Source organism: Vitis riparia, chromosome 11 (assembly GCF_004353265.1).
Source record: "Vitis riparia cultivar Riparia Gloire de Montpellier isolate 1030 chromosome 11, EGFV_Vit.rip_1.0, whole genome shotgun sequence".
NCBI classification, from domain to species: domain Eukaryota; kingdom Viridiplantae; phylum Streptophyta; class Magnoliopsida; order Vitales; family Vitaceae; genus Vitis; species Vitis riparia.
This window is the reverse complement of record NC_048441.1, coordinates 2,306,507-2,331,057: the sequence shown is the minus strand read 5'-3', so window position 1 is coordinate 2,331,057 and position 24,551 is coordinate 2,306,507. Positions and strand designations below refer to the sequence as shown.

The window sequence follows — 24,551 nt, the reverse complement described above, 5'->3', positions numbered from 1 at the left end:
CCTCAGTATAGTTTTGAGGTGATCTAATGAGTATGGGGGAAGACTACATAGCAAAAGTGAAAAAGATCTGTAGATGCTGGTCAATATATATATATAAGAGTGATACAGTAGTAGTTTCTGGATCAAGTGACACTATATATCCTCCAAGTCTGCGCAAAAGATGTGTCCTCGGCAACCGAAGGGTCCTTATATAGGTCATCTTCAAACCTAAGCCCAATGAGTTCATTAACTGTGAGAACCGCCCGCAAAGAGGGATAGAAAAAACTTGGCTAGTTAAAGACAATAATATCCACCAGCTTGTGGATGCTCCAAAATGTACAGAAATATTATCAATATTAAGAAGGCAATTTATAGTGTTCATGAAATATGTCTGAGGGCGCCATAGACGAAAAAAGGCATGGTTAAATGGTTGCCAAACTCAAAGGATGATAAAATGGCTTCTAACAACACCCGAATATAAAATAGCATTGAGGAGAACCTGCACCAAAGGCAATTGCTGGCTACACTGGTAGATTTTCTCCGACAGTACAGAAAGTAGTAGGTTGAGGGATAGGAATAAAAAGCAACATTAGAGAGCTTAGATATTAATTATAGTTTCCATCTAACTGAAGGTAACGATCCACTCTCCCTGCAGGTAGTTATAATGCTAGTCCACTGGTTTGAATTGGCTCGTGCTTGGTGGCTAACCCCATGGCTTTGCCCTGCCCTTCAGTTTGTATTGTCCATCTTTCTTCCGTATTATATCATTCTTCTTTTACGAAAATTGTCTGATCTCCCAAAGCCTAATCAAAGAAATAAACGATGTCAGGCTGAGTTAATGAAGCTCAAGAAACTACTAAAACGAGAGCATTCACTATAAGTTTCACATAGCAATTTCTTAACACCCCGGAGGTGTCAAACATACCTTTTTTGGAGGAGAAGAAAATGCTGCTCGTTATTTACTTGGACTTGCTTTCTGCTGTGAAATTCAGCTGTGGAAGCTCTAAAAAGCGGGCAATCCTGCACGTGCAGTTGTTCCAAGGATGGGCATTGAATACTTGCAAATCCGGGGTAGAAGCCTGTGAGCAGTGGAAGATTTTGCAGAGATAAATTCTTCAATTGCGGTAAGATGTTCTTCTCCATTGCTTCTTCCTTCTGTTTTTCAACAATCTCCTTCACTCTTGAGTTATGGGACATGTTACTGCTGGATGCTTCTCCCTCATCTTCTCCAATTATTACCTCTAAACCACCGCAATCCTCAATCCATAACTCTTCAAGTTGCAGAAGACATCGAGACACTGTGATGACAAAGAGATTTCTTAATTTCTTGCACGCAATCACTGTTAAAATCTTGAGCTTGTTGAAGACTGCAAGTTGAGCAGGACCATTCCATATGTTCTTCAGATGAGGCAGCTTATCTAACTTCATTTCCTTCAATTTTCTCAACAAGATTTGTTCTTTCCCGAGCCCTTCAGACCTAAAGATATCTTCCAAACTGTTCCCACTCACATCAAGAACTTCCAGATTCTCTAGTCTTTGCAACAAATTAGGCTGCAGCAGCGGACCAACCAACTTATCACACTGTTCCACCTGAAAAAACTTAAGTTTCCGCAATGAACCGGGTGGTAGTTCACCAATGCATATCACTTTCAAGGAATCCATATTGTGGACACGCAGCTCTTCTAGGTTATCAAAAACCGGTCTATTTGAAACACGTATGTCCGTATTCATGAGCTGCACTATCCCATAGCAACTCTCAACAAGGAGGGACTTGAGGCCATTTAGCCTGCCTTGATCATACTCTGAAATAATGTCATGTAAATCACTGTCAATCATGTAGAACAGTTTCTCCGTTTTCTCGGTCACCACGCTGTTAAACCAATCTGGCAAGGTATTGATGGTTGTGTTGAGAATCAAGGCTCTTGAACGAGCAGCCATGATTTTTGACAAATGCACATCCATGAGCCGGACGAATAAGTCCTCGCTCATGCATATGTTGAATTTTACCCAGTTTGGATTGGATACAACAGTTTGTGGAATGCATCCAGCATCAGGTATGTCCACCTTCAAAGTGTTCAAGCAAGGTAAGCGTGTCAACTCATCGAACCCCGCATTTGTTTCTTGGTCCTTCCCTTCAATCGGCTTCCCCCAGTCTCCAAAACTACCCTGCAGGTAGATTTCTTCTAACTGGGACAAGCTTGATAACAAGTTACTTCGAATTGTTTTGAGGTCTCCACTCATGGTGAGATCCAACATCCTTAGGCTGACTAATTTTCCGATTTCTTCCGGCAACTCCTCAATGCAGGATTCTCTGAGGCTGAGAATCTCAAGTTTTCTCAACTCTCCAAGTATCGATAGGTCTGTTGACTCGCATCCATCTAAACAAAGCGTCCTAAGGTTCAGCAGAAGCCCAAGTGACGAGGGAAGTGATGAGATATCCGCACCGTTCACATCCAAGACCCTTAGAGATTCCATCCTTTCAAAAAAGGCATCAGGAATCTCTCCAATGTCAATGTTATTCTGCAATAACAGTGTCTGGAGTTTCGGGCATACTAGGCCATCAGGGAGCTCCTGGATTTCATTGGACATGAGTGAGATGGCTGTGTAGGCCTCATAGCTATCCCTCCTTGGCCACTTCTTTAAGGCAGCACCAGAGTGCACAAGAAAGGCAAGTTCATCTCCAGCTGAAGCAATTGATATGGCAGTGTCCCGGACAACATCATGCATTTTCACGCACCCCTCTTGATCGCCGTTTAACAGCAAACTGCAAGCTTTAAGATGTTTGAGGAGCGAACTTGCTGCAGCCCTTGCTTCTTCCACTGTATTAGCATTTTGAAACAACCCTTGCCCGATCCCATACTTCACCAAGTCTTCGATGTTGATATTGGTGTCCTCTGGGAACAGGCAACAATTCAAAAAGCACCGTTTGGCGTCTTCATATTTCAAGTAATCATAGCTAAACTTTATACATCTGAAAACCGTGTGGTCATGATCATCTTTTGTAGGATTCGACATTTCAAGTTGTCGAGCAGCCTCTTTCCATTCTTCCAGATCCTTGTCTCCCAGTGCTCTTGCAACTACTACTAGAGCAATTGGGAGACCCCGACATTTTTTGACAACCCTCCATGCTACATCATGGAAATTAGGGGAATCGGCCGCATTTCCTGCTTTCTTCCTAAACAACCTCCAAGAATCTTGCTCAGAGAGGATATGAAGAGGGACTTTTGCCTGGCTTTCCATGGCATGGCACACATTCTCCAGCCTTGTGGTCAGTATGATTTTCGATTTGCAAGCTTCAAGGTCCCTGCCACTAGGAACTCCTATTTTTGCTAACTCTATTCTCCCCCAGAGATCATCTAAGAATATGAGGATCCTCCTTCCTCTCATTATCCTTTCCTTCAAATGGCCTGCCCTTCCGGCCTCACTCTCATCATCTAGCTTCACTGCCAACATATCTGCAATTTGACCTTGAATCATCTTCAGGTTGATGTTTTGCGAAACAACAGCCTTGACCACATGATCAAACAGTTCATCTCTACGGGCCTGCACGCTTACTTGTTCCACCATGGTTGTTTTGCCCACGCCCCCCATTCCATAGACCCCGATGACATTAACGTTATCATCCCTTAGTGCCTTCATGACCTCATTCATTGCCTGTTGTGTTGATTCGAAGGCCTCAAAATCTCCCGTGGAGATCATGGACTCAATCTCCAAGGGCTTCCTAATTTGGAGCGAGACCCTTTCAAATTTTCCTTTATCTTGAAGTTCACCAATGGTGACTGCATCTTTCACTGCTTTCCTGCTTAGCTTGTACCGCGATGTGCAATCAGGACAACACCCCCACAAGCATCTCTTGTTCAATTTAAAATCATCTATCACTTTCTCCACCTCCACTATAGCTGCATCGGCCCCTTTCAGCCATATCTGCACCTGAGCTTTGATTGCTTCTCCATTCATTTCAGCTGCTCGCACAGATTCTTGGTTATCTTTCCTTAAGGCCTCTAGTGCTTCTACTTTAGCATTGAGATTCTCCACATTCTTCTTATAGTGGACCAGATAGCCTATCTGATGAGTAACCGTTCCCCACAGCTTCTCTCCAACCTCCAAAATGAAAGTCACAATATCCATAACACAATGTCTATGCCCTTGCCACCTGAATTTGAAACTGAGTTTTACTTCAAATGAACCTATGAACCCATGAACATCATACATGAACAATACACTAAAGATTAACTAAAAATTCTTTTAATTGGCTTTATGTAATACTTTTTCAAAGAATTCACCTAATAGTTACAATAGCAATAATCTAAAGAAGTGGATTATATATGAAAAACAAGATTAGTTAGTGATTTTTCTTGAGCTCATGCATAAACAACTACACACAAAACATAGTGAGTTAGGAGAGTACCTGATGAGGAGTCAGTCAATTTGCAGCTTCAGTTGTTACAGACAGGCACCAAAGAAGCTTAAAGCCTGAAAGTATGTAGATGGTTTAATTTGGTTTCTTTGAGGGAAGGACAATAGATAGTGGAGTAGTAAAGAGGACAGCTAAGCATATTTTCAAGATGAAGTGGGTGGTGGAGTAAAAAACTAAGCGGGTTCAAATATCTGATTCTTTTGTACTCGTGCTATATGTTGCAGTCTGGCATGTTAGAATGAGCTGTAAAGGCATTGTTGCTATCTTTTCTGTATAACTGTGTTCAGAACGGTCTAGTTCCTCTTTGGTTTTGGATGAATTTAATTGAGAAAGGATCAAACGTTAAGATTGAAACATTTGAAAACTTTTTCTTTTAATCTCTTTCCATCAATTTAATACGAGGGAAAACTCGATTGGCTTCTCTTAATCCAACCCGATATTTGAATGGGTCCGAGTTTTAGTAATTTAATTAGTTGGGTTGTGGTTGAAACTTTTAACTCAAACTCAATTTAATTAAGATGGAACTAACTTAAATCTAGTTTAATATTTATATAAATATATAATTTAGATTTGATGTATAATAATATCTTTTTAATATGCTTTTAACATGTTTAAGAAAAATTATTAAACTCTAACTATATCATATATTATTTCATTTTTGTTAAAAAAAAAATCAAGGGATATATGGTTGTTCAAATTGATCAGATGGAAAATTACTTTCTCTGTTTCCAAAATAATTTATTCCAAATGCCCTCTTGAGTCTGGCCCAAGTATGATTGGGCAATCTCAAATATCACTTGGACTATCTATCTGTGTTTACTCATCTTGTGTGCCCTTTTATGGGTTGTTTATGGAGGAAAAGTTCTTATTAATTTGTGTTTTGGTGATGAATTTGAACAACATAAGCCCTGACGAATCCAACAGGTTTCTTCAGTAAGAGTCGATGAACCATCACAATATTATTATTAATGGATCCAATGAACCACATTTTGCTTCGCAAAGATAATACATCGGTAAGGCTGGTAGATAAATAAAATAGTTTGAGGCTTGTTGTGTCTCTAAAAAAACCTCTAGTTTCTTACATGATTACTTATATTGGGTTTTTTTTTATGCCATGTGTAATGTTTCTAATGGATAATCGATAACAAATTAAATGATTTTGCATAGATTCTAACGGTCTACACATGGATACTAAATGATTTTGACAACACACTTGTCATTCCACTCCAATTAACATAAAAACTATAAGATTAATAAGATATCAATAATTGTTCCAGCTATGTTTGATGGTGGTTCATATAACAATTGATTTTTTTATTTTCTATTATTACATTAAAATTGTAAATAATTAATAAAATTTTAATGAATTTAATATAAATTATAAATTAAATAGAATAAATAATTAGGATATCATTTGGATACAATTTTTATTTTATTATTTTTAAAAATAAATAACATAAATAAATTTTAAATTATATTTTTAATTTTTATGGATAATAAACATGATAGCACTAATTTTGCTTCAGGTAAAAACAAAAGACAGAGATGTTCCATAATAATATTATGTAAAGAAAGTAGATATATTTTTATTCTTGTTATGACTGTGGATGGAATTTTTTCTTAGGAAATTAATAAATGACATGCATGGCAATGGCTACTCGCACTACTCTGAAAGTGGTTAGAGAAAGGTATGGATCAAATAAAACCAGAGCAAACAAAGGGATAGTAGTTAGAAAAATAATAATAAAGTTGGTATAGTAGGTGGGTAATAACTGATTACTCGGGGAAAATGAAGGCATTTGTGTACCAATTTCTAAACACGTGACTTTAATCACTTGTCATTTCAATAAAGGCCACAATTTTCAATCAATCCTAGAAGCCATGACCACACATGACTAATCATCTATGATTGTTAATGTCAACATGAGCCCGATAACCCCATCTTGTTTGGGATGTTTTCTTGTTTTTTTTATTTACTTGGAAGCTGAAACTCAAACCAAAATCACAATTTTTCAATTACAATGTTGGAATTATGAAAGTTTTATTAAACACAAAAAAAAAAAAAAAATTACATAAGTCAAAACAAAACTTTTAAACGAAACGGTATTTTCCCATATTTATATTAAGTCATTTGTTAAAACACTAACATTTTAAATAAAATTAGCCAAACAAACATAAAAACTCTTCTTGAGCTTTATAAAAGATCGACTTCTTATAAATCAATTCAAATAAGGCTTTAACTTCCTTAACAAATCAACTTCATGTTTTATACCTTTTATCCTTGTAAAAAATTATCTTATGAAAATGTATAATACAAATGTGTAATTTAGGTTGCTTAAGTGTATCCTTATTCTGTATAATTAAATAACGACATAAGTATGTCGTAGAAAGAAATATGACATTTTTTTTATATTTTTTTTTTAAGGTCTAGGTATTAAAAAAAGCTAAATAGAAAGGAATATGATTGGTTTTATAAGTTACAAACAATGAGACATTTTTGAACGGTGACAGTTCATAACTAGTTAGTATTATTTCTTTAGATTGTACTTCTCTAACACAACTCTTTAATGTTCTCTACCATATCTGGTTATCTTTTTCTTCATTGGTATGGTTGCTTTCATTGGTCAAAGTTAATATTAATGGGAGCAGATGTCTATCTCATAAATGAGATGCATGGATGTGGATAGTCTTAAAGCAGCAAGAGAAAAGCATATGGATGAATTAAAACCAGAGTGAGCTGATAGGAATGAGTCAGGACCCAAAAATTAATAAATAACAATAATAACAAAGTTGGAATAGTAGGCGAGTGATAACTGATTGCTTAGTAAAAATGAGAGCATGGGTGTTCCAATTTCCAATTACTTTAAATTTGATAGACTTTGACAATGCACCATCAATAAATGGTTGTATTCTAGTTGTAAGCTCTCATATGTCCTTTGGCCATCCTTTACCTACTGCCCACTCTCCACATTTAACGTTTTGTGAAAAAGTATACCTTTAATGCAAATATATATAAACAAAATAAAAATAAATAAAAAACAATTAATCTACTCCATTTTCTACATATACCATTTGATACCTTCATATTTTCTTTTCAAATTATCATTGTAGACCAAAATTTTGATTTCTTTTTTATTTGAAAATTGGCTTAAAAATTTTGGGGATTCTTTTAAACACACTTTTATGCAAAACTCTCATTGTTAGTCTTTTTGTTTTATTTAATCTCTCGGATCGAACTTTAATTATTTTATTTGAAAACCAATTAGTAATCAGTGAGGATAAATAAAACATTTTATAATATTTGACATCACACCCCATGTTCTAAGAATCATCAATTGGATGACTTATCATCGAGTTTAAGTGCAACATTATTGTACTCCAACATAATCTATATATAAATGTGTAGGTACTATAAATAAATAAAAGCATTAGAAAAAGTGCAGAGATACCCCTTCGATTCAAGCCTCATGCTTTAATGTGCAAATAAAGGAGAGTCATTAGTTTAGGGTATAGATATATATACAAAGAGTAAACAATAAAAGAGATTCCAAAATCAAATAGTTATATACGAGTTCTATCCTCTAATATTCTTTATGACAAAAGTGAAATGATGAAAAATATTAATTTTTTTAGTCAAAATGAAAAAAATAAAGATAAACTATAATTATGTAATATAAAGAAAGAAGATATCTTATTATTATTATTATTATTATTATTATTATTATTATTATTATTATTATTATTATTATTACTTTGATGATGTGAGTGATAACTAATTGCTTGTCTGTAACAATTTCAAAACTCAAGACTTTAAATTTGCATAGATTCTGACGCTCTACACATGGATACTAAATGATTTTGACAACACACTTGTTATTTCACTCCAACTAACATAAAAACTATAAGATTAATAAAATATCAATAAATTGTTCCACCTATGTTTGATGGTGGTTCATATAACAATTGATTTTTTTATTTTCTATTATTATATTAAAATTGTAAATAATTAATAAAATTTTAATGAATTTAATATAAATTAAAAATTAAATAGAATAAATAATTAGGATATCATTTGGATACAATTTTTATTTTATTATTTTTTAAAAATAAATAACTTTTAAATTATATTTTTAATTTTTATGGATTATAAACATGATAGCACTAATTTTGCTTCAGGGAAAAATAAAAGATAGAGATCTTCCATAATAATATTATGTAAAGAAAGAAGATATTTTTTTTATTCTTGTTATGACTGTGGATGGAATTTTTTTTCTTTGGAAATTAATAAATGAGATACATGGCAGCGACTACTCGCACTACTCTGAAAGTGGTAAGAGAATGGTATGAATCAAATAAAACCAGAGTAAACAGAGGGATAGTAGTTAGAAAAATAATAATAAAGTTGGTAGAGTAGGTGGGTAATAATTGATTACTCAAGGAAAATGAAAGCATTTGTGTACCAATTTCTAAACTCGTGACTTTAATCACTTGTCATTTCAATAAAGGCCTTCCAATTTTCAATCAATCCTGGAAGCCATGACCACACATGACTAATCATCTATTATTGTTAATATCAACATGAGCCCTATAATCCCATCTTCAAGTGTAAGTCATTTACCTATTCCTCTAGCACTCACATCTTGTTTGGGTTATTTTCTCATTGCAAACCCTAGCCAGCCTTAAGAGAGTAAGAGAAACTTGCCTTTCTCTTATGCCTAAATCTATGAACGGAGAAATTAGGCGGAATCCTTGGGCAGATGAGATCTACGATGCTCACAACATCTTCTTTGGATTGGATTTGATTCAATTTGGAAACAACCAAATCATAGGTATGGACACTGTCTCTAGATTTATATTTGTTATTGGTTTTTGATGTCATGTTTTCCACTGCATTAGATCTAGAGAAGTATATGACTAGATTGCATGCACTCTATAGGATCTACGACTTGGGAACAGAGTAATCCAAAGTTCCCTACAAATTAATCCCATACCGAACATGAGATAAGAATAGGAAGAAAGAAACCCCTTCATTGATCACCCATTTTTGAATTGTACTAATGCTATAACTAAAGGATAAAAAAAAAGAGTAACATGCTTGCCAGCGAAGGAAATTTAGCTATGGGGATAGTTAAGTTCTTTTGTCCATCTTATTTATAATAATCCATGTCCTACTAATTTTAGCTCACGAATCAATTCTCTAGGATTGATTGCGAACCTACTGTACCCTCTTGATTGTGAGTCATTTTTTTTTTATTGCGCCATACTTCTATTGATTGCATTCTTCATTTTTAGGCTCAATTGCAAAGATATATGACTGTTAGTGATCCTAGTTTTTATTCCTAATTCATTCTTCCATGTCGTGCTTCCCTTTAGCTTGCATGTCCATGTCATTTTCTTGTATTAGATTTACGATCCCATATATAATTGCCTCCTTATCCATTACTCCCTTCCTTTTTGATACCTCAAATTTCAGTTCAAATTCCATTAGTTTTAGCAGTTACCAAGTATAACTCCCATAAACTTCTCTACTTTCCCTAACCATGTTTTATTAATGTCTTGGTGTAGGTGATTTTTCCCCTCACTTATATTTTCTTTCCCTTTTCTCCTTATTTCTAAAATTTTTCCCATTTATGTTTTTCCATATGGGTAATCATTGTAATGCCCAAACAAAAGTATGTAAGGATTTAATATGGTTTACCCAACTATACCTTCATCCATGCATGGATAAGAAAGAATAATCCGACCATAGAGAATATATAAAGGATAGAAAAGATAAATACAACTATCTAGTCTTAAAACATCACATGTTTTCTTGCTTCTTTTGTCTATACTTTAAACCATGAGTATCACTCCACCAATTCCTTATATCTCTACCTATTTGGTATAAGCTTAAAAAATCACAATAATTTATCAAGATTGGAAATATTATTTACTTAAAGGAATATATGCCAATTAGGAATTTGAAACGCTTTCCAACAATGGATCCCAATACTTAATGTTCATAGAGAATGTTCAAATAATGGGTCACCTCTTTCATGTTGTTAGCACTCCTTGTGAGAAGCTCTCTCTTCTTCCCTTGATCCAATGAAGACAATTAGAGCATGTTTGATACTAGTTAACTAATTTTAATTATCCTATTTTTAAATTTTATTTAATTGATTATCGAAAATATAAAAATGATCATAATAATCTTCTTAATAAGTATCTTTTGAATTTTTTGTATAGTATTTAATATTAAAAAAATATAAATTTATAAATAAAATTAAAAAAAATTATACACATATTATTATTTCTTGTATATCTTAAATACATTCAAACTAAATAGATTGTTATTTTAATAATAAATTTGTTGAGTAAATGTATTTTAGATTTTGAACATATTATTACTAGAACCATGATCGGCCGGTCTAATCTGATTTTTAAAACATTGATTTTCTTCACTAATTGGAATCAGTTTTCTAATGCTTTGTTATGCACATCAAATATAAGTTATAAAATAGATTTAGTTTAGATTCCATCTTCAATTAAATTGGGTTCAAATGAAAGTTTCAACAAAGCACAACCAAGTTACTAAAATTTGATGAGTTATGCACATTAATTCAAGGATCAAGTTGAATTACATGTGATCAATCTATTAGGTTATGTTTGGTTCCTGAAAAAATTGAGAGAAAATATGATGGAAAGAAAATAAAGAGGAAAAGTGAAAGAAAAGAAAAAGTAAAAAATAAAAATAAAACAACTAATAAATTATTTTTATATGCTACTGCAAACTCATTTAACTTATTTACCTTTTTAATATAAAGATTAAATAATTTGAAAATATATATATTTTTAATTAATTTTAATTATAATTTATTTTCTTTGATATTTTCTATAAAAACAACCAAAGATCTAAAAAATAATATATTTTTTTTTAACATTTTTCTCCTTTCCCTTAATACTTTTCAGAACCAAACATAACCTTAGTGAAAATTAATGTTTTATTATAAATCCAAATATTAGTATTTATCATAAATTAGTTTAACTTATAATAAAAGATAATTATTATAATTTTAAATTAGAGGATGATATCGGGTTTGAATTAAAGTAGAAGTGAGGTTTATCCCCTTAAACGATATTTATATATAAATATTCATAAATCGTTAATCAAGTGAAATTAATAGAAAGAGATTGAAAGAAAAGTTTTTTAAAATTTTCAATCTTATTGTTAGATCATTTGACATTTAAAGTTATCTAAACCAAAGAAACTAGAATCTGATTTAAACAGAATTGTAGGGAAAAAGACAGCAACAATGCCCTTACAGCTCATTCTAACGTGCCAGACTGCAAGATATAGTACGACTAAAAGAATCAAATACTTGAACCAACTTTGTTTTTGCTTTATTCCTCCACTAACTTCATTTTGAAAATATGCTTATCTGTCTACTCTTTACTACTCCACTGTCGATTCTTCTTCCTCAAAGATACCAAATTTATTAAACCAGATACTATGAGGCTTTAAGCTTCTTGGCTGTCTGTCTGTAACAACTGAAGCTCCAAATTAACTGACTTCTCATCAGGTTGCTCTCCTAATTCACTATATTTTGTCTATGCGTGACCTGAAGAAACATCACTAATCTTCTTTTTTCATATATAATCCACTTGATATTGTGTTAATATCTTACCAGAAAAACTATATAGGTATGGAGATCGTGACTTTCATTTTGGAGGTTGTAGACAAGCTGTGGGAGCCGGTTGGTAATCAGATAGGCTATCTGGTCCACTATAAGAAGAATGTGGAGAATCTCAATGCTGAAGTAGAAACACTAGAGGCCTTAAGGAAAGATAACCGAGAATCTGTGCGGGCAGCTGAAGTGAATGGTGAGGAAATCAAAGCTGACGTTCGTACATGGCTAGAAAGGGCTGATGCAGCTATAGACGAGGTAGAGAGAGTGAACGATGATTTTAAATTGAACAAGAGATGCTTGTGGGGGTGTTTTCCTGGTTGGATATCACGGTACAGGCTAAGCAAGAGAGCAGTGAAAGATAAGGTCACCATTGGTGAGCTTCAAGATCAAGGAAAATTTGAAAGGGTCTCTCTCCAAGTTAGGAAGCCCTTGGAGATTGAGTCCGTGATCTCCACCGGAGATTTTGAGGCCTTCGAATCAACGCAACAGGCAATGAATGAGGTCATGCGGGCGCTAAGGGACGATAAAGTTAATATCATCGGAGTCTATGGAATGGCGGGTGTGGGCAAAACAACCATGGTGGAACAAGTAAGCGTGCAGGCCCGTAGAGATGGACTGTTTGATCACGTGGTCAAGGCTGTTGTTTCGCAAAACATCAACCTGAAGATGATTCAAGGCCAAATTGCAGATATGTTGGCAGTGAAGCTAGAGGATGAGAGTGAGGCTGGAAGGGCAGGCCATTTGAGGGAAAGGATAATGAAAGGGAGGAGGATCCTCATTATTTTGGATGATCTCTGGGGAAGAATAGAACTAACAAAAATAGGAGTTCCTAGTGGCAGGGACCTTGAAGCTTGCAAATCGAAAATCATACTGACCACAAGGCTGGAGACTGTGTGCCATGCCATGGAAAGCCAAGCAAAAGTCCCTCTTCATACCCTCTCTGACCAGGATTCTTGGACGTTGTTTAAGAAGAAAGCAGGAAATGTGGTGGATTGGCCGGATTTCCATGATGTAGCATGGAAGGTTGTAAAAAAATGTGGGGGTCTCCCAAGTGCTCTCGTAGTAGTTGCAAGAGCACTGGGGGACAAGGACCTGGAAGAATGGAAAGAAGCTGCTCGACAACTAGAAATGTCCAATCCTACAAAAGATGATATGATCGCAAGATTTTTAGGTATATAAAGTTAAGCTATGAGTACTTGAAACATGAAGACACCAAGCGGTGCTTTTTGAATTGTTGCCTGTTTCCAGAGGACACCAATATATATCAACATGGAAGACTTTGTGAAGTATGGGAGACGCCAAGGGTTCTTTCAAAATGCCGATAGAGTGGAAGAAGCTGTTATATTTATATAAATATATATATTATTGGTTAAAAAATAAAGTGTAAGAAGAGTTACACTTTTGAAAAATAAAGTGTAAGAAGGGTTACACTTTTGTGTGAATTAAACACATGATTAAGTTTTGAAATATTACAAAACTTGAAAGGTTAAGGAAGACAATGAGTCTCTCATCTTTGAAATTTTATAAAATCTTAAGAGGTTAAGTGTAAGAGAGTTACACATTTGAGATTAAATCATGTTTAACGTGTGAATTAAACATATGATTTAATTTTTGAATGTTACAAAGATGAAGGGATTAAGGAAGACAATAAGTTTTTTCTCATCCTTGTAACCATTTTTTAACCCTAAGAGTACTTTATATGACTTTTCTTCTTTTTGAAATCTTATGCAGAAAAGTGAAAATGTTTGATCAATCTCAAGACTATTTCCATTAGTTCCCTAAAGATTTCTAGAGGTGAGAGGAAATAGAGTCTTTGGACAAAGTTCCAAGAACTTGTTTGAGCCGTTCTTGTGTTCTTCTTCTTCTTGTTCTTATTTTATAACTTTGAGAGTTTTATTGTATCAAAGTGAGTGTTTGAGAGTGTTTCTTTTCTCCATTATATCCAAAATTTTCTAACAGAAGCAAGGGCTGTTTGGATTTGATCCATACTAAGTAAAATTCGACAAATGCATAAGACTTATGGAGTTAGATGAGTTTCAACAATCTTAACATTTTAATAGTATCTTCTACAGCTTGTATGTAAGAAATTAAAAAATCTCTTCGATATCTTCTACAGCTTGAAGAGTTATGAGTGAAGGATTGTAGTGGTTTGGAGGTAATAATTGGAGAAGACAAGGGAGAAGCAACAAGCAATATCGTGTCAAAAATGAAGGAGATCGCTGAAAAACACACCAATCAATGGAGAAGAGCACCATCTGACCGCAATTGAAGAATTTATCGCTACAAAATCTTCCACTGCTCACAGGCTTCTATTCTGGATTTGCAAGTCTTCACTGCCCATCCTTGGAACAACTGCATATGCAGAGTCGCTCGCTTTTTAGAATTTCACGACAGAAAGGAATTCCAAATGAATAAGGAGCAGCATTTTTTCCTCTCCCGAGACTAGCGTGTTTGACACCTGCTCTGTGTGTAAGAAATTGATTCATGAAACGCTATGAAGCTTATAGAATATATAATAAATATTATTCTTTATTTCAAACTTATAGAATATATAATAAATATTTTTTTAAATATCGTAGCAAATTTTTTTTTTTTTCTTACTTACAAAATATATATATGTTGTACATTATTTCTTATATATATTAAATAATTTGTATATACCTCATAAAATATTATTATTTTTTTTTTTTTCTAACTTGCAAATTAGACACAAAGTTTTTATTATTTTCCGTATTATTTTGGAAATAATTAAACACTCACATGTTATATATATATATATATATATATATATATATTAATCAAGAAAACAATATTTCTAAGACTAATTCACCAATATTCCAATAATTTTAAAACTATATAGGGTAAATGACAAAATTAAAGTTTTCATTATATTAAAAATTTTTTGATTCCAAAATTACCTAATTGTTCCCCACACTAATCCTAAATATTTTTAAGTAAAGATTTAAATATTTAAAAATATTAAAATAAATATTTTTTATTAAAGCAATTTTTTAAAAAGTAATAAGATAAAAATCATGAAATCTTCAAAACTATAATTATAACAAATATTTTTTATTTTAAAACTAATTTCATAATTTAAATTAATGATTTAAAAAAATAAAAATGTTACAAAAATATATATATATTTTTTTTTTAATTCCATTTAAATATGATTTTTTTAATATCTATTGATAACAATAAAATTATGTTTATAAAGACAAAATAGTAAAAATATATATTTTTCATTTAGTTTACTTATAATGAACAATTCAAACATGATTGATTTTAATTTTATTTCTTATGTGTTAATTTTTGTTGGGAATGTCTTAATGACATAGTTTGGTTAAAAAAAAAAAAAAAAAAAAAAAAAACTAACTAACTAACTAACTATCAATAATTATCTTAATGTTAAGCTCAAGTTGTTTAAAAATCATACAAAACCTATTCGGAGTCTTGTACACCTTTGTATACTTGACATATTTCCTTTATATAGTTAGTGTAATACACTTGTACAATAGGGCAAATTTCAGATCTCTCTTAAGTTTTGTGTTCATGTAGGTATGTTAACCATGTTTTCAATGGTTTGATTGAGAAAATGGTGAATGACTTAGGGTAAATTTTTTTCCCCAAATATCATTATTGAGGAAAATATTGGAATTTTCATATGGGAGTTAAATAAAGTTCATGACATAGGCGTGCAATCCTTGGGTGACAAGGAAAATAAAGAAGTTGTTCAATTGAAATTTTTCATAAAGGATAGTTTTATACACCCTTGTACACTTAGTATATTTCCATTGTACACTTAGTGTAATACCCTTGTACGGTGACACAAATTTCATATCACTCCTAATTTATATATCCACATAGGTATATTTAATCATATTTCCAATGGTTTGGTTGATAAAATAGTGGATGACTTAGGGTCAAATTTTTTTCCCCAAATATTATTACTAGGAAAGTATTGGAATTTTCATGTGATAATTAAATAAAATGCATGATATAGGTGTACAATTCGTGGGTGATAAGAAAAATAAATGAATAATTCATAATAAATTAAAATCTTTCACAAAATGTAGTTTTATATACTCTTGTACACTTAGTAGATTTCCCTTATACAATTAATATAATACCATTGTACATTGGCACAATAAATGAATAAATGAAATTTAATTATTTTTTATATTTTCATACAAAAAAATAGTACTAAACAAGGTTTTCAATTTTCATTTTTAAAAATAGTTTTCATTTTTTTAAGAAAACGTATTTTCAAAAGATACAATATAGAAAATAAAAATTATTTTTTAAAATAAAAATAAAAAATAAAAAATAAAAACTAGAAAAATATTTTTAAACCAAACTTATACATAATCCATATAATTTTTAACTACTTATTTTCATTTAAAATGAGTAAATATACTTTTCAACCCTTTTATATGAGAAAAATTCAATCTCTACCATGTATTGATATAATCTACTTCTAAAATTAGGTCATACAAAAACATTTTAATTGGGTATTTAAAATAAAAACCCTCCATTCATCCTCTTTCTTTCTTTTTCTTTTTCTTATTTTAATAAATTTTTAATTAAATAAAATCATTAAAAAAAATCCTTAGTAAACAAATTTGCAACATTTCATATAATTTATTACTAAAAGTTATGTTCAAAAAGTTATTAAAATAAGGAAGAAAATTAAACTTTTTATTTTATAATAATAAAAAAACTTTAAAATACTTTTTAGTATAAAAGAAAAGAAAATAGTGAATACATTTATTTTAAATAGTATTTTAATCATTAAATTATTTTATTCTAAAATGTAAAAGATAATCTTTATTTATTTAAATTAACATTTTTTTAGAAAGTATTTTCCAAAATTGTCTTTAAATCATTAATATAATTTTTTAATTTATAATTTAAAAATAGAAAATAATGTTTATTTTTCAATTATTTATAAAAGAGTTTTAAAAAATAATGAAAAATCCAAAAATGGTTAAATAAGAGATAATTTGATGGTAGTGGCATGTGAAGAATAGTAGAATAAAGATAAAAATGAATCAAAAAATAGTATTTTTGTCCATTACTATTTCATATCCTTGTAATCAATTACGAGTGATTAAAGGATTTTATCTTAATTATCAAGCTCAATTGGACTTAAAACACAATTCTCCTAAATGAAAAAAGCACGAAATACGGAAAGTGTTATTCTAACAAGGGAAGTTTAAGTGCCATTCTAGAGGGTGCTCAAGTGCCCGTGTATTTTTGTTGAGAGAGAGAGAGAGAGAACACCATTGTTCTACCCTCGTTCCAAAATCTCTCAAAGTCAAGATTTTATTTGGAAAATTTTGAAATCCCTGTACAACTCAAGGATTTGAGCTATCAAACGTGAGCATATATAGTTTTGAGGTGATCTAATAAGGAGCATGGGGAAATAGTACATTGCAAAAATGAAAAAGATGTGTAGATGTTGGTCAATATATGTAAGAGTTGTACCATAGTAGTTTCTAGATCAAGTGAAACTATATACATTTCTATCTAATTTGGTGGATTTTTATCACAATTGATGGATCATACTTTACGCATTTTTAGAGGCCGAAACTATTTCTATAGGTGGATTTTCACATATAATCAGTGTCTCATGTGTTTGATTGAATTTTGTTGTTTTACCTGGACTGTACCAACGAGTTCGGTAACTGTGAGAATCGCCGGCGTAGAGGGACAGAAAAGACTTGGCTAATTAAGGACAATGATATCCAACAACTTGTGCATGTGTATAGAAATATTATCAATATTAGGAAGCAATTTATAGTGTTCAAGAAATATGTCTAAGGGCGCCATATACGAAGAGAAACTAAGGATGACAAAAGGCATGTTTAATGGTTGCCAACTCAAAGGACGATAAATGGCTCCTAACAACACCTGACTATAAAATAGCATTGAGGAGAACGTGCACCAAAGGCAATTGCTGGCTACGCCGGTGGATTTCTCCGACAGTACAGAAAGTAGTAGGTTGAGGGATAGGAATAAAAACCAACATTAGAGAGCTCAGATATTAATTATAGTTCCCATCTAACTGAGGGTAACGATCCACTCTCCCTGCAGGCAGTTATAATGCTAGTCCACTTGTTTGAATTGGCTCGAGCTTGGTGGCTAACCCCATGGCTTTGCCCGGTCCTTCATTGTGTATTGTCCATCTTCCTTCCGTATTGTATCATTCTTCTCTTACGAAAATTGTCTCAGCTCCCAAAGCCTAATCAAAGAAATAAACGATAATTTATAACACCACCTAAGAGTAGCACAATGATATCAGGCTGAGTTAATGAAGCTCAAGAAAATACTAAAACGAGAGCATTCGATATCAGTTTCACATAGCAATTTCTTATACACCCTGGAGGTGTCGATCATACCTTTTGCGGAGGAGGAGAAAATGCTGCTCGTTATTTACTTGGACTTGCTTTCTGCTGTGAAATTCATCTGTGGTAGCTCTAAAAAGCGGGCAATCCTGCGTGTGCAGTTGTTCCAAGGATGGGCATTGAATACTTGCAAATCCGGAGTAGAAGCCTGTGAGCAGTGGAAGATTTTGCAGAGATAAATTCTTCAATTGCGGTAAGATGATCTTCTCCATTGCTTCTTCCTTCTGTTTTTCAATAATCTCCTTCACTCTTGATTTATGGGACATGTTACTGGATGCTTCTCCCTCATCTTCTCCAATTATTACCTCTAAACCACCACAATCCTCGATCCATAACTCTTCAAGTTGCAGAAGACATCGAGACACAGTGATGGCAAAGAGATTTCTTAATTTCTTGCACGCAATCACAGTTAAAATCTTGAGCTTGTTGAAGATTGCTAGTTCAGCAGGACCATTCCAAATGTTCTTCAGCTGAGGCAGCTTATCTAACTTCATTTCCCTCAATTTTCTCAACAAGATTTGTTCTTTCCCAAGCCCTTCAGACCTAAAGATTTCTACCAAACTATTCCCACTCACATCAAGAACTTCCAGATTCTCTAGTCTTTGCAACAAATTTGGCTGCAGCAGCGCACCAACCAACTCATCACACTGTTCCACCTGAAAAAACTTCAGTTTCCGCAATGAACCGGGTGGTAGTTCACCAACGCATATCACTTTCAAGTAATCCATATTGTGGACACGCAGCTCTTCTAGGTTGTCAAAAACCGGTCTATTTAAAACATGGATGTCCGTATTCATGAGCTGCACTATCCCATAGCAACTCTGAACAAGGAGAGACTTGAGGCCATTTAGCCTGCCTTGATCATACTCTGAAATAATGTTATGTAAACCACTGCCATGTATGTAGAACAGTTTCTCGGTTTTCTCAGTCACCACGCTGTTAAACCAATCTGGCAAGGTGTTGAAGGTTGTGTTGAGAATCAAGGCTCTTGAACGAGCAGCCATGATTTTTGACAAATGCACATCCATGAGCCGCACGAATAACTCCTCGCTCATGCATATGTTGAATTTTACCCAGTTTGGATTGGATACAACAGTTTGTGGAATGCATCCAGCATCTGTTATGTCCACCTTCAAAGTGTTTAAGTAAGGCAACCGTGTCAACTCATCGAACCCCGCATTTGTTTCTTGGTCCATCCCTTCAATCGGCTTCCCCCAGTCTCCAAAACTACCCTGCAGGTAGATTTCTTCTAACTGGGACAAGCTTAATAACAAGTTACTTCGAATTCTTTTGAGGTCGCTACTCATGGTGAGATCCAACATCCTTAGGCTGACTAATTTTCCTATTTCTTCGGGCAACTCCTCAATACAGGATTCTCTGAGGCTGAGAATCTCAAGTTTTCTCAACTCTCCAAGTATCGATATGTCTGTTGACTTGCATCCATCTAAACAAAGCGTCCTAAGGTTCAGCAGAAGCCCAAGTGACGAGGGTAGTGATGAGATATCCGCACCGTTCACATCCAAGACCCTTAGAGATTCCATCCTTACAAAAAAGCCATCAGGAATCTCTTGAATGTCAATGTTATTCTGCAACAACAGTGTCTGGAGTTTCGGGCATACTAGGCCATCAGGGAGATCCTGGATTTCATTGGACATGAGTGAGATGGCTGTGTAGGCCTCATAGCTGTCCCTCCTTGGCCACTTCTTTAAGGCAGCACCAGAGTGCACAAGAAAGGCAAGTTCACCTCCAGCTGAAGCAATTGATATGGCGGTGTCCCGGACAACATCATGCATTTTCACGCACCCCTCTTGATCGCTGTTTAACAGCAAACTGCAAGCTTTAAGATGTTTGAGGAGGGAACTTGCTGCAGCCCTTGCTTCTTCCACTGTATTAGCATTTTGAAACAACCCTTGCCCGATCCCATACTTCACCAAGTCTTCGATGTTGATATTGGTGTCCTCCGGGAACAGGCAACAATTCAAAAAGCACCGCTTGGCGTCTTCATGTTTCAAGTAATCATAGCTAAACTTTATACATCTGAAAACCGTGTGATCATGATCATCTTTTGTAGGATTCGACATTTCAAGTTGTCGAGCAGCCTCTTTCCATTCTTCCAGGTCCTTGTCCCCCAGTGCTCTTGCAACTACTACTAGAGCAATTGGGAGACCCCCACATTCTTTGACAACCCTCCATGCTACGTCATGGAAATCAGGGGAATCCACCGCATTTCCTGCTTTCTTCCTAAACAACCTCCAAGAATCCTGCTCAGAGAGGATATGAAGAGGGACTTTTGCTTGGCTTTCCATGGCATGGCACACATTCTCCAGCCTTGTGGTCAGTATGATTTTCGATTTGCAAGCTTCAAGGTCCCTGCCACTAGGAACTCCTATTTTTGCTAACTCTATTCTCCCCCAGAGATCATCCAAGAATATGAGGATCCTCCTTCCTCTCATTATCCTTTCCTTCAAATGGCCTGCCCTTCCGGCCTCAGTCTCATCGTCTAGCTTCACTGCCAACATATCTGCAATTTGACCTTGAATCATCTTCAGGTTGATGTTTTGCGAAACAACAGCCTTGACCACATGATCAAACAGTTCATCTCTACGGGCCTGCACGCTTACTTGTTCCACCATGGTTGTTTTGCCCACGCCCCCCATTCCATAGACCCCGATGACATTAACGTTATCATCCCTTAGTGCCTTCATGACCTCATTCATTGCCTGTTGAGTTGATTCGAAGGCCTCAAAATCTCCCGTGGAGATCATGGACTCAATCTCCAAGGGCTTCCTAATTTGGAGCGAGACCCTGTCAAATTTTCCTTTATCTTGAAGTTCACCAATGGTGACTGCATCTTTCACTGCTTTCCTGCTTAGCTTGTACCGCGATGTGCAATCAGGACAACACCCCCACAAGCATCTCTTGTTCAATTTAAAATCATCTATCACTTTCTCCACCTCCACTATAGCTGCATCAGCCCCTTTCAGCCATATCTGCACCTGAGCTTTGATTTCTTCTCCATTCATTTCAGCTGCTCGCACAGATTCTTGGTTATCTTTCCTTAAGGCCTCTAGTGCTTCTACTTCAGCTTTGAGATTCTCCAAATTCTTCTTATAGTGGACCAGATAGCCTATCTGATGAGTAACCGGCCCCCACAGCTTCGTTCCAACACCCCAAATGAAAGTCACAATATCCATATATAACTATAGTTTTTGTCTTAAGATACCTTTGCCACCAGAACTTGAAAGTTAGTTATACTTCAAATGAACCTATGAACATCATGCATAAACAATACACTAAAGATTAACTAAAAATTCTTTCAATTGGCTTTGTGTAATACTTTTTCAAAGAATTGATCACCTAATAGTTACAATAGCAATTATCTAAAGAAGTGGATTATATATGAAAAACAAGATTAATTAGTGATTTTTCTTGAGCTCATGCATAAACAACTACACACACAAAACATAGTGAGTTAGGAGAGTACCTGATGAGGAGTCAGTCAGTTTCCAGCTTCAGTTGTTACAGACAGGCAGCAAAGAAGCTTAAAGCCTGAAAGTATGTAGCTGGTTTAATTTGGTTTCTTTGAGGAAGGACAATAGATAGTGGAGTCGTAAAGAGGACACAGACAAGCATATTTTCAAGATGAAGTGGGTGGTGGAATAAAGCAAAAACAAAGCGGGTTCAAATATTTGATTCTTTTGTACTCGTCCTATATGTTGCAGTCTGGCATGTTAGAATGAGCTGTAAGGGCATTGTTGCTATCTTTTCCGTATAATTGTGTTCAGAACATTCTAGTTTCTTTTTGGGTTTGGATTAATTTAATTGAGAAAGGATCAAATGTTAAGATTGAAAATTTTGAGAACTTTCTCTTTTAATCTCTTTCCAACAATTTAATACAAGGGAAAACTCAATTGGCTTTACTTAATCCAACCCGATATTTGAATGGGCCTGAGTAATTAATTAAATTAATTTTAGTAATTTAGTACGGTTGTGGTTGAACCTTTTAACCCAAACTCAATTTAATTAAGATGGAACTAAACCAAATCTAGTTTAATATTTATATAAATTTATAATTTAGGTTTGATGTATGATAAAATCTTTTTAATATGCTTTTAACATGTTTATGAAAAATGTATTAAATTCTAACTATATCATATATTATTTCATTTAATATTCAAGGGAATGGTTATTCAAATTGATTGTATGACAAAGTACTTTTCTTTCTTTGTATCCAAAATAATTTATTCCAAATGCCTTCTTGAGTCTGGCCGAAGTATGATTGGGCAATCTCAAATATCATTGGACTATCTATCCGTGTTTATTCATCTTATGTGCCCTTTTATGAGTTGGTTTTGGAGGAAAAGTTCTTGTTAATTTGTGTTTTGGTGATGAATTTGAACAACATAAGCCCTGACGAATCCAGAAGGTTTCTTCATTAAGAGTCGATGAACCATCACATTATTAATGGGTCCAATGATCCACATTTTGCTTCAAAAAGACAAGAAAAGAAGGCTAAAGCCCTAACCACTAAGGAGGTTTGTATAGGCTTCCAATGGGTTTAAGTGACTTGAGCTCATATTCGATTTATGTCACTTAATCCAACTCACTTAGGTTATAATCGATTAATTAAACTATTGGACTTCAATTAATCGATTAACTCAATCCAGAAATAACATTCACAAGCTTTTGTACAACCTTACCTTTTCACCAAAACACTTTTATGCACTCATGTGAATAAATAGCTCAACCCTCAAATACTATCACCTAGGAATATAAGTACAAGCAGGGACCATTAGGACCCATAAGAAAATATCAACTCCTTAAAAATTTCAATTATGAAATTGACTCAATATCCCACTATTGAAAATCAACTACACTCCAATACCCTATGATATTAAATTGAAATAAAAAAATAAAAAAAAATAAAAAAAAAACTTAGATTTGTGTCCTACTATCCACTACTTGCAAAATCCCCATGAATGTCCGTAATCTAAGGAGATATATACTATCAACCTCTCAAGATTACTTCTCCAATCTTTAAGTAACATATCTTCCTATTGTGTGATCAAATGATATATTCTAACTCACAAAATGCATATGTCAAATTCCACTAAAAGAATTACTACGACACCATAGATTTCATGATTACAAGTCCTCAAGATCACCTAAAATAATATATTGTTTCAATGCCATGAAATATTATGGTGTCTATATTAAGAATACCTATTGTCATCAACCTCCATCAATATTAACTCAATCCATAAGGAATATATAACCACCTTAGAGTCTCACTCGTAGGTCAAAGCCTCTTGATGATTTCAGCACAAGCCTAATATCCTTTTAAAGTTGAGAATTCATACAATATAATAGTTTGACATATCATAACTATTAGATAACTCCCGTCATGATTCATGTAAGTCTTGTCTAATATATAACCATACTTATTAGTACACTCATTATGGGAAACTCATCCTAATGCATAAATTTCGTGAAGTCCTACAAAATTAACAAAACTATAGGAAAAATAATGCGAATAAACATTTGTATTAAAAAATTAATAATTGTGGAATACAATCTCAATGTCAATATTCTTTACAAAAGAATATTTTCCCTTTATTCTTTCACTTTGATCACAATCTAAAAGCATATGACTAAAGTGTTTTCTTGATTTTGAAAGTCAATCGAGGGTTTAGAATAGCTTATTTCTAAATGGCTTTGTCAAAAGGCGAAGAATACGTGTATAGTTCTTCTGCAATTTTTCAAACTTGTAGGAAGATTTTGTGAAACCTTAAGTCAATTGAGGGCCTAGAGTGGCTTATTCTTAAATGACTTTGATTACAACCCGAAAGTAGATGATGAAGGTGTTTTTTTTTTTTTTTACTTTAAAAGTCAATTGAGAGGCTAAATTGGCTTTTCCTTAATGACTTTGTCAAAAGGCAAAAAAACACGTATATAGTTTTTCTATAATTTCTCAAACTTACAGGGAGATTGAATTAAATTTGGAATCCTCGAGACTTAGTTGTTTAATTCAAAGAATTTGGCTCCTTAATTTTGGTAACTTGTCTCTTTCATTAAAGAAAT

At 33.7% G+C, this 24,551-nt stretch overlaps 3 protein-coding genes across 5 annotated transcripts; 1 reads left to right on the top strand and 2 right to left on the bottom strand.

Annotated features, from left to right (window-relative positions):
• Nucleotides 1-316: 316 nt before the first annotated feature.
• Nucleotides 317-4,107, bottom strand: LOC117925357 (probable disease resistance protein At4g27220). Its single transcript, XM_034844356.1, has 2 exons — nucleotides 905-4,107; nucleotides 317-782 (listed from the first exon to the last, which is right to left on the bottom strand). The coding sequence occupies exons 1-2, from the start codon at nucleotides 4,105-4,107 to the stop codon at nucleotides 755-757; spliced, it is 3,231 nt and encodes a 1,076-aa protein (XP_034700247.1). The 3' UTR covers nucleotides 317-754.
• Nucleotides 4,108-12,078: 7,971 nt separating this feature from the next.
• On the top strand, nucleotides 12,079-13,242 carry LOC117925356 (putative disease resistance protein At3g15700). The gene has a single exon (XM_034844355.1). The coding sequence runs from the start codon at nucleotides 12,079-12,081 to the stop codon at nucleotides 13,240-13,242; it is 1,164 nt and encodes a 387-aa protein (XP_034700246.1).
• Nucleotides 13,243-17,830: 4,588 nt separating this feature from the next.
• LOC117924871 (probable disease resistance protein At4g27220) lies at nucleotides 17,831-22,022 on the bottom strand. Of its 3 annotated transcripts, none has more exons than XM_034843593.1 (3): nucleotides 21,955-22,022; nucleotides 18,465-21,736; nucleotides 17,831-18,307 (listed from the first exon to the last, which is right to left on the bottom strand). In XM_034843593.1, the coding sequence occupies exons 2-3, from the start codon at nucleotides 21,662-21,664 to the stop codon at nucleotides 18,280-18,282; spliced, it is 3,228 nt and encodes a 1,075-aa protein (XP_034699484.1). In that variant the 5' UTR covers nucleotides 21,665-21,736; nucleotides 21,955-22,022; the 3' UTR covers nucleotides 17,831-18,279. The 3 variants fall into 3 exon arrangements, with proteins under 3 accessions (XP_034699484.1, XP_034699485.1, XP_034699483.1); XM_034843594.1 differs by having other exon boundaries at nucleotides 18,465-21,693; nucleotides 21,955-21,980; XM_034843592.1 differs by lacking the exon at nucleotides 21,955-22,022 and having other exon boundaries at nucleotides 18,465-21,796.
• Between the last annotated feature and the right edge of the window lie 2,529 nt (nucleotides 22,023-24,551).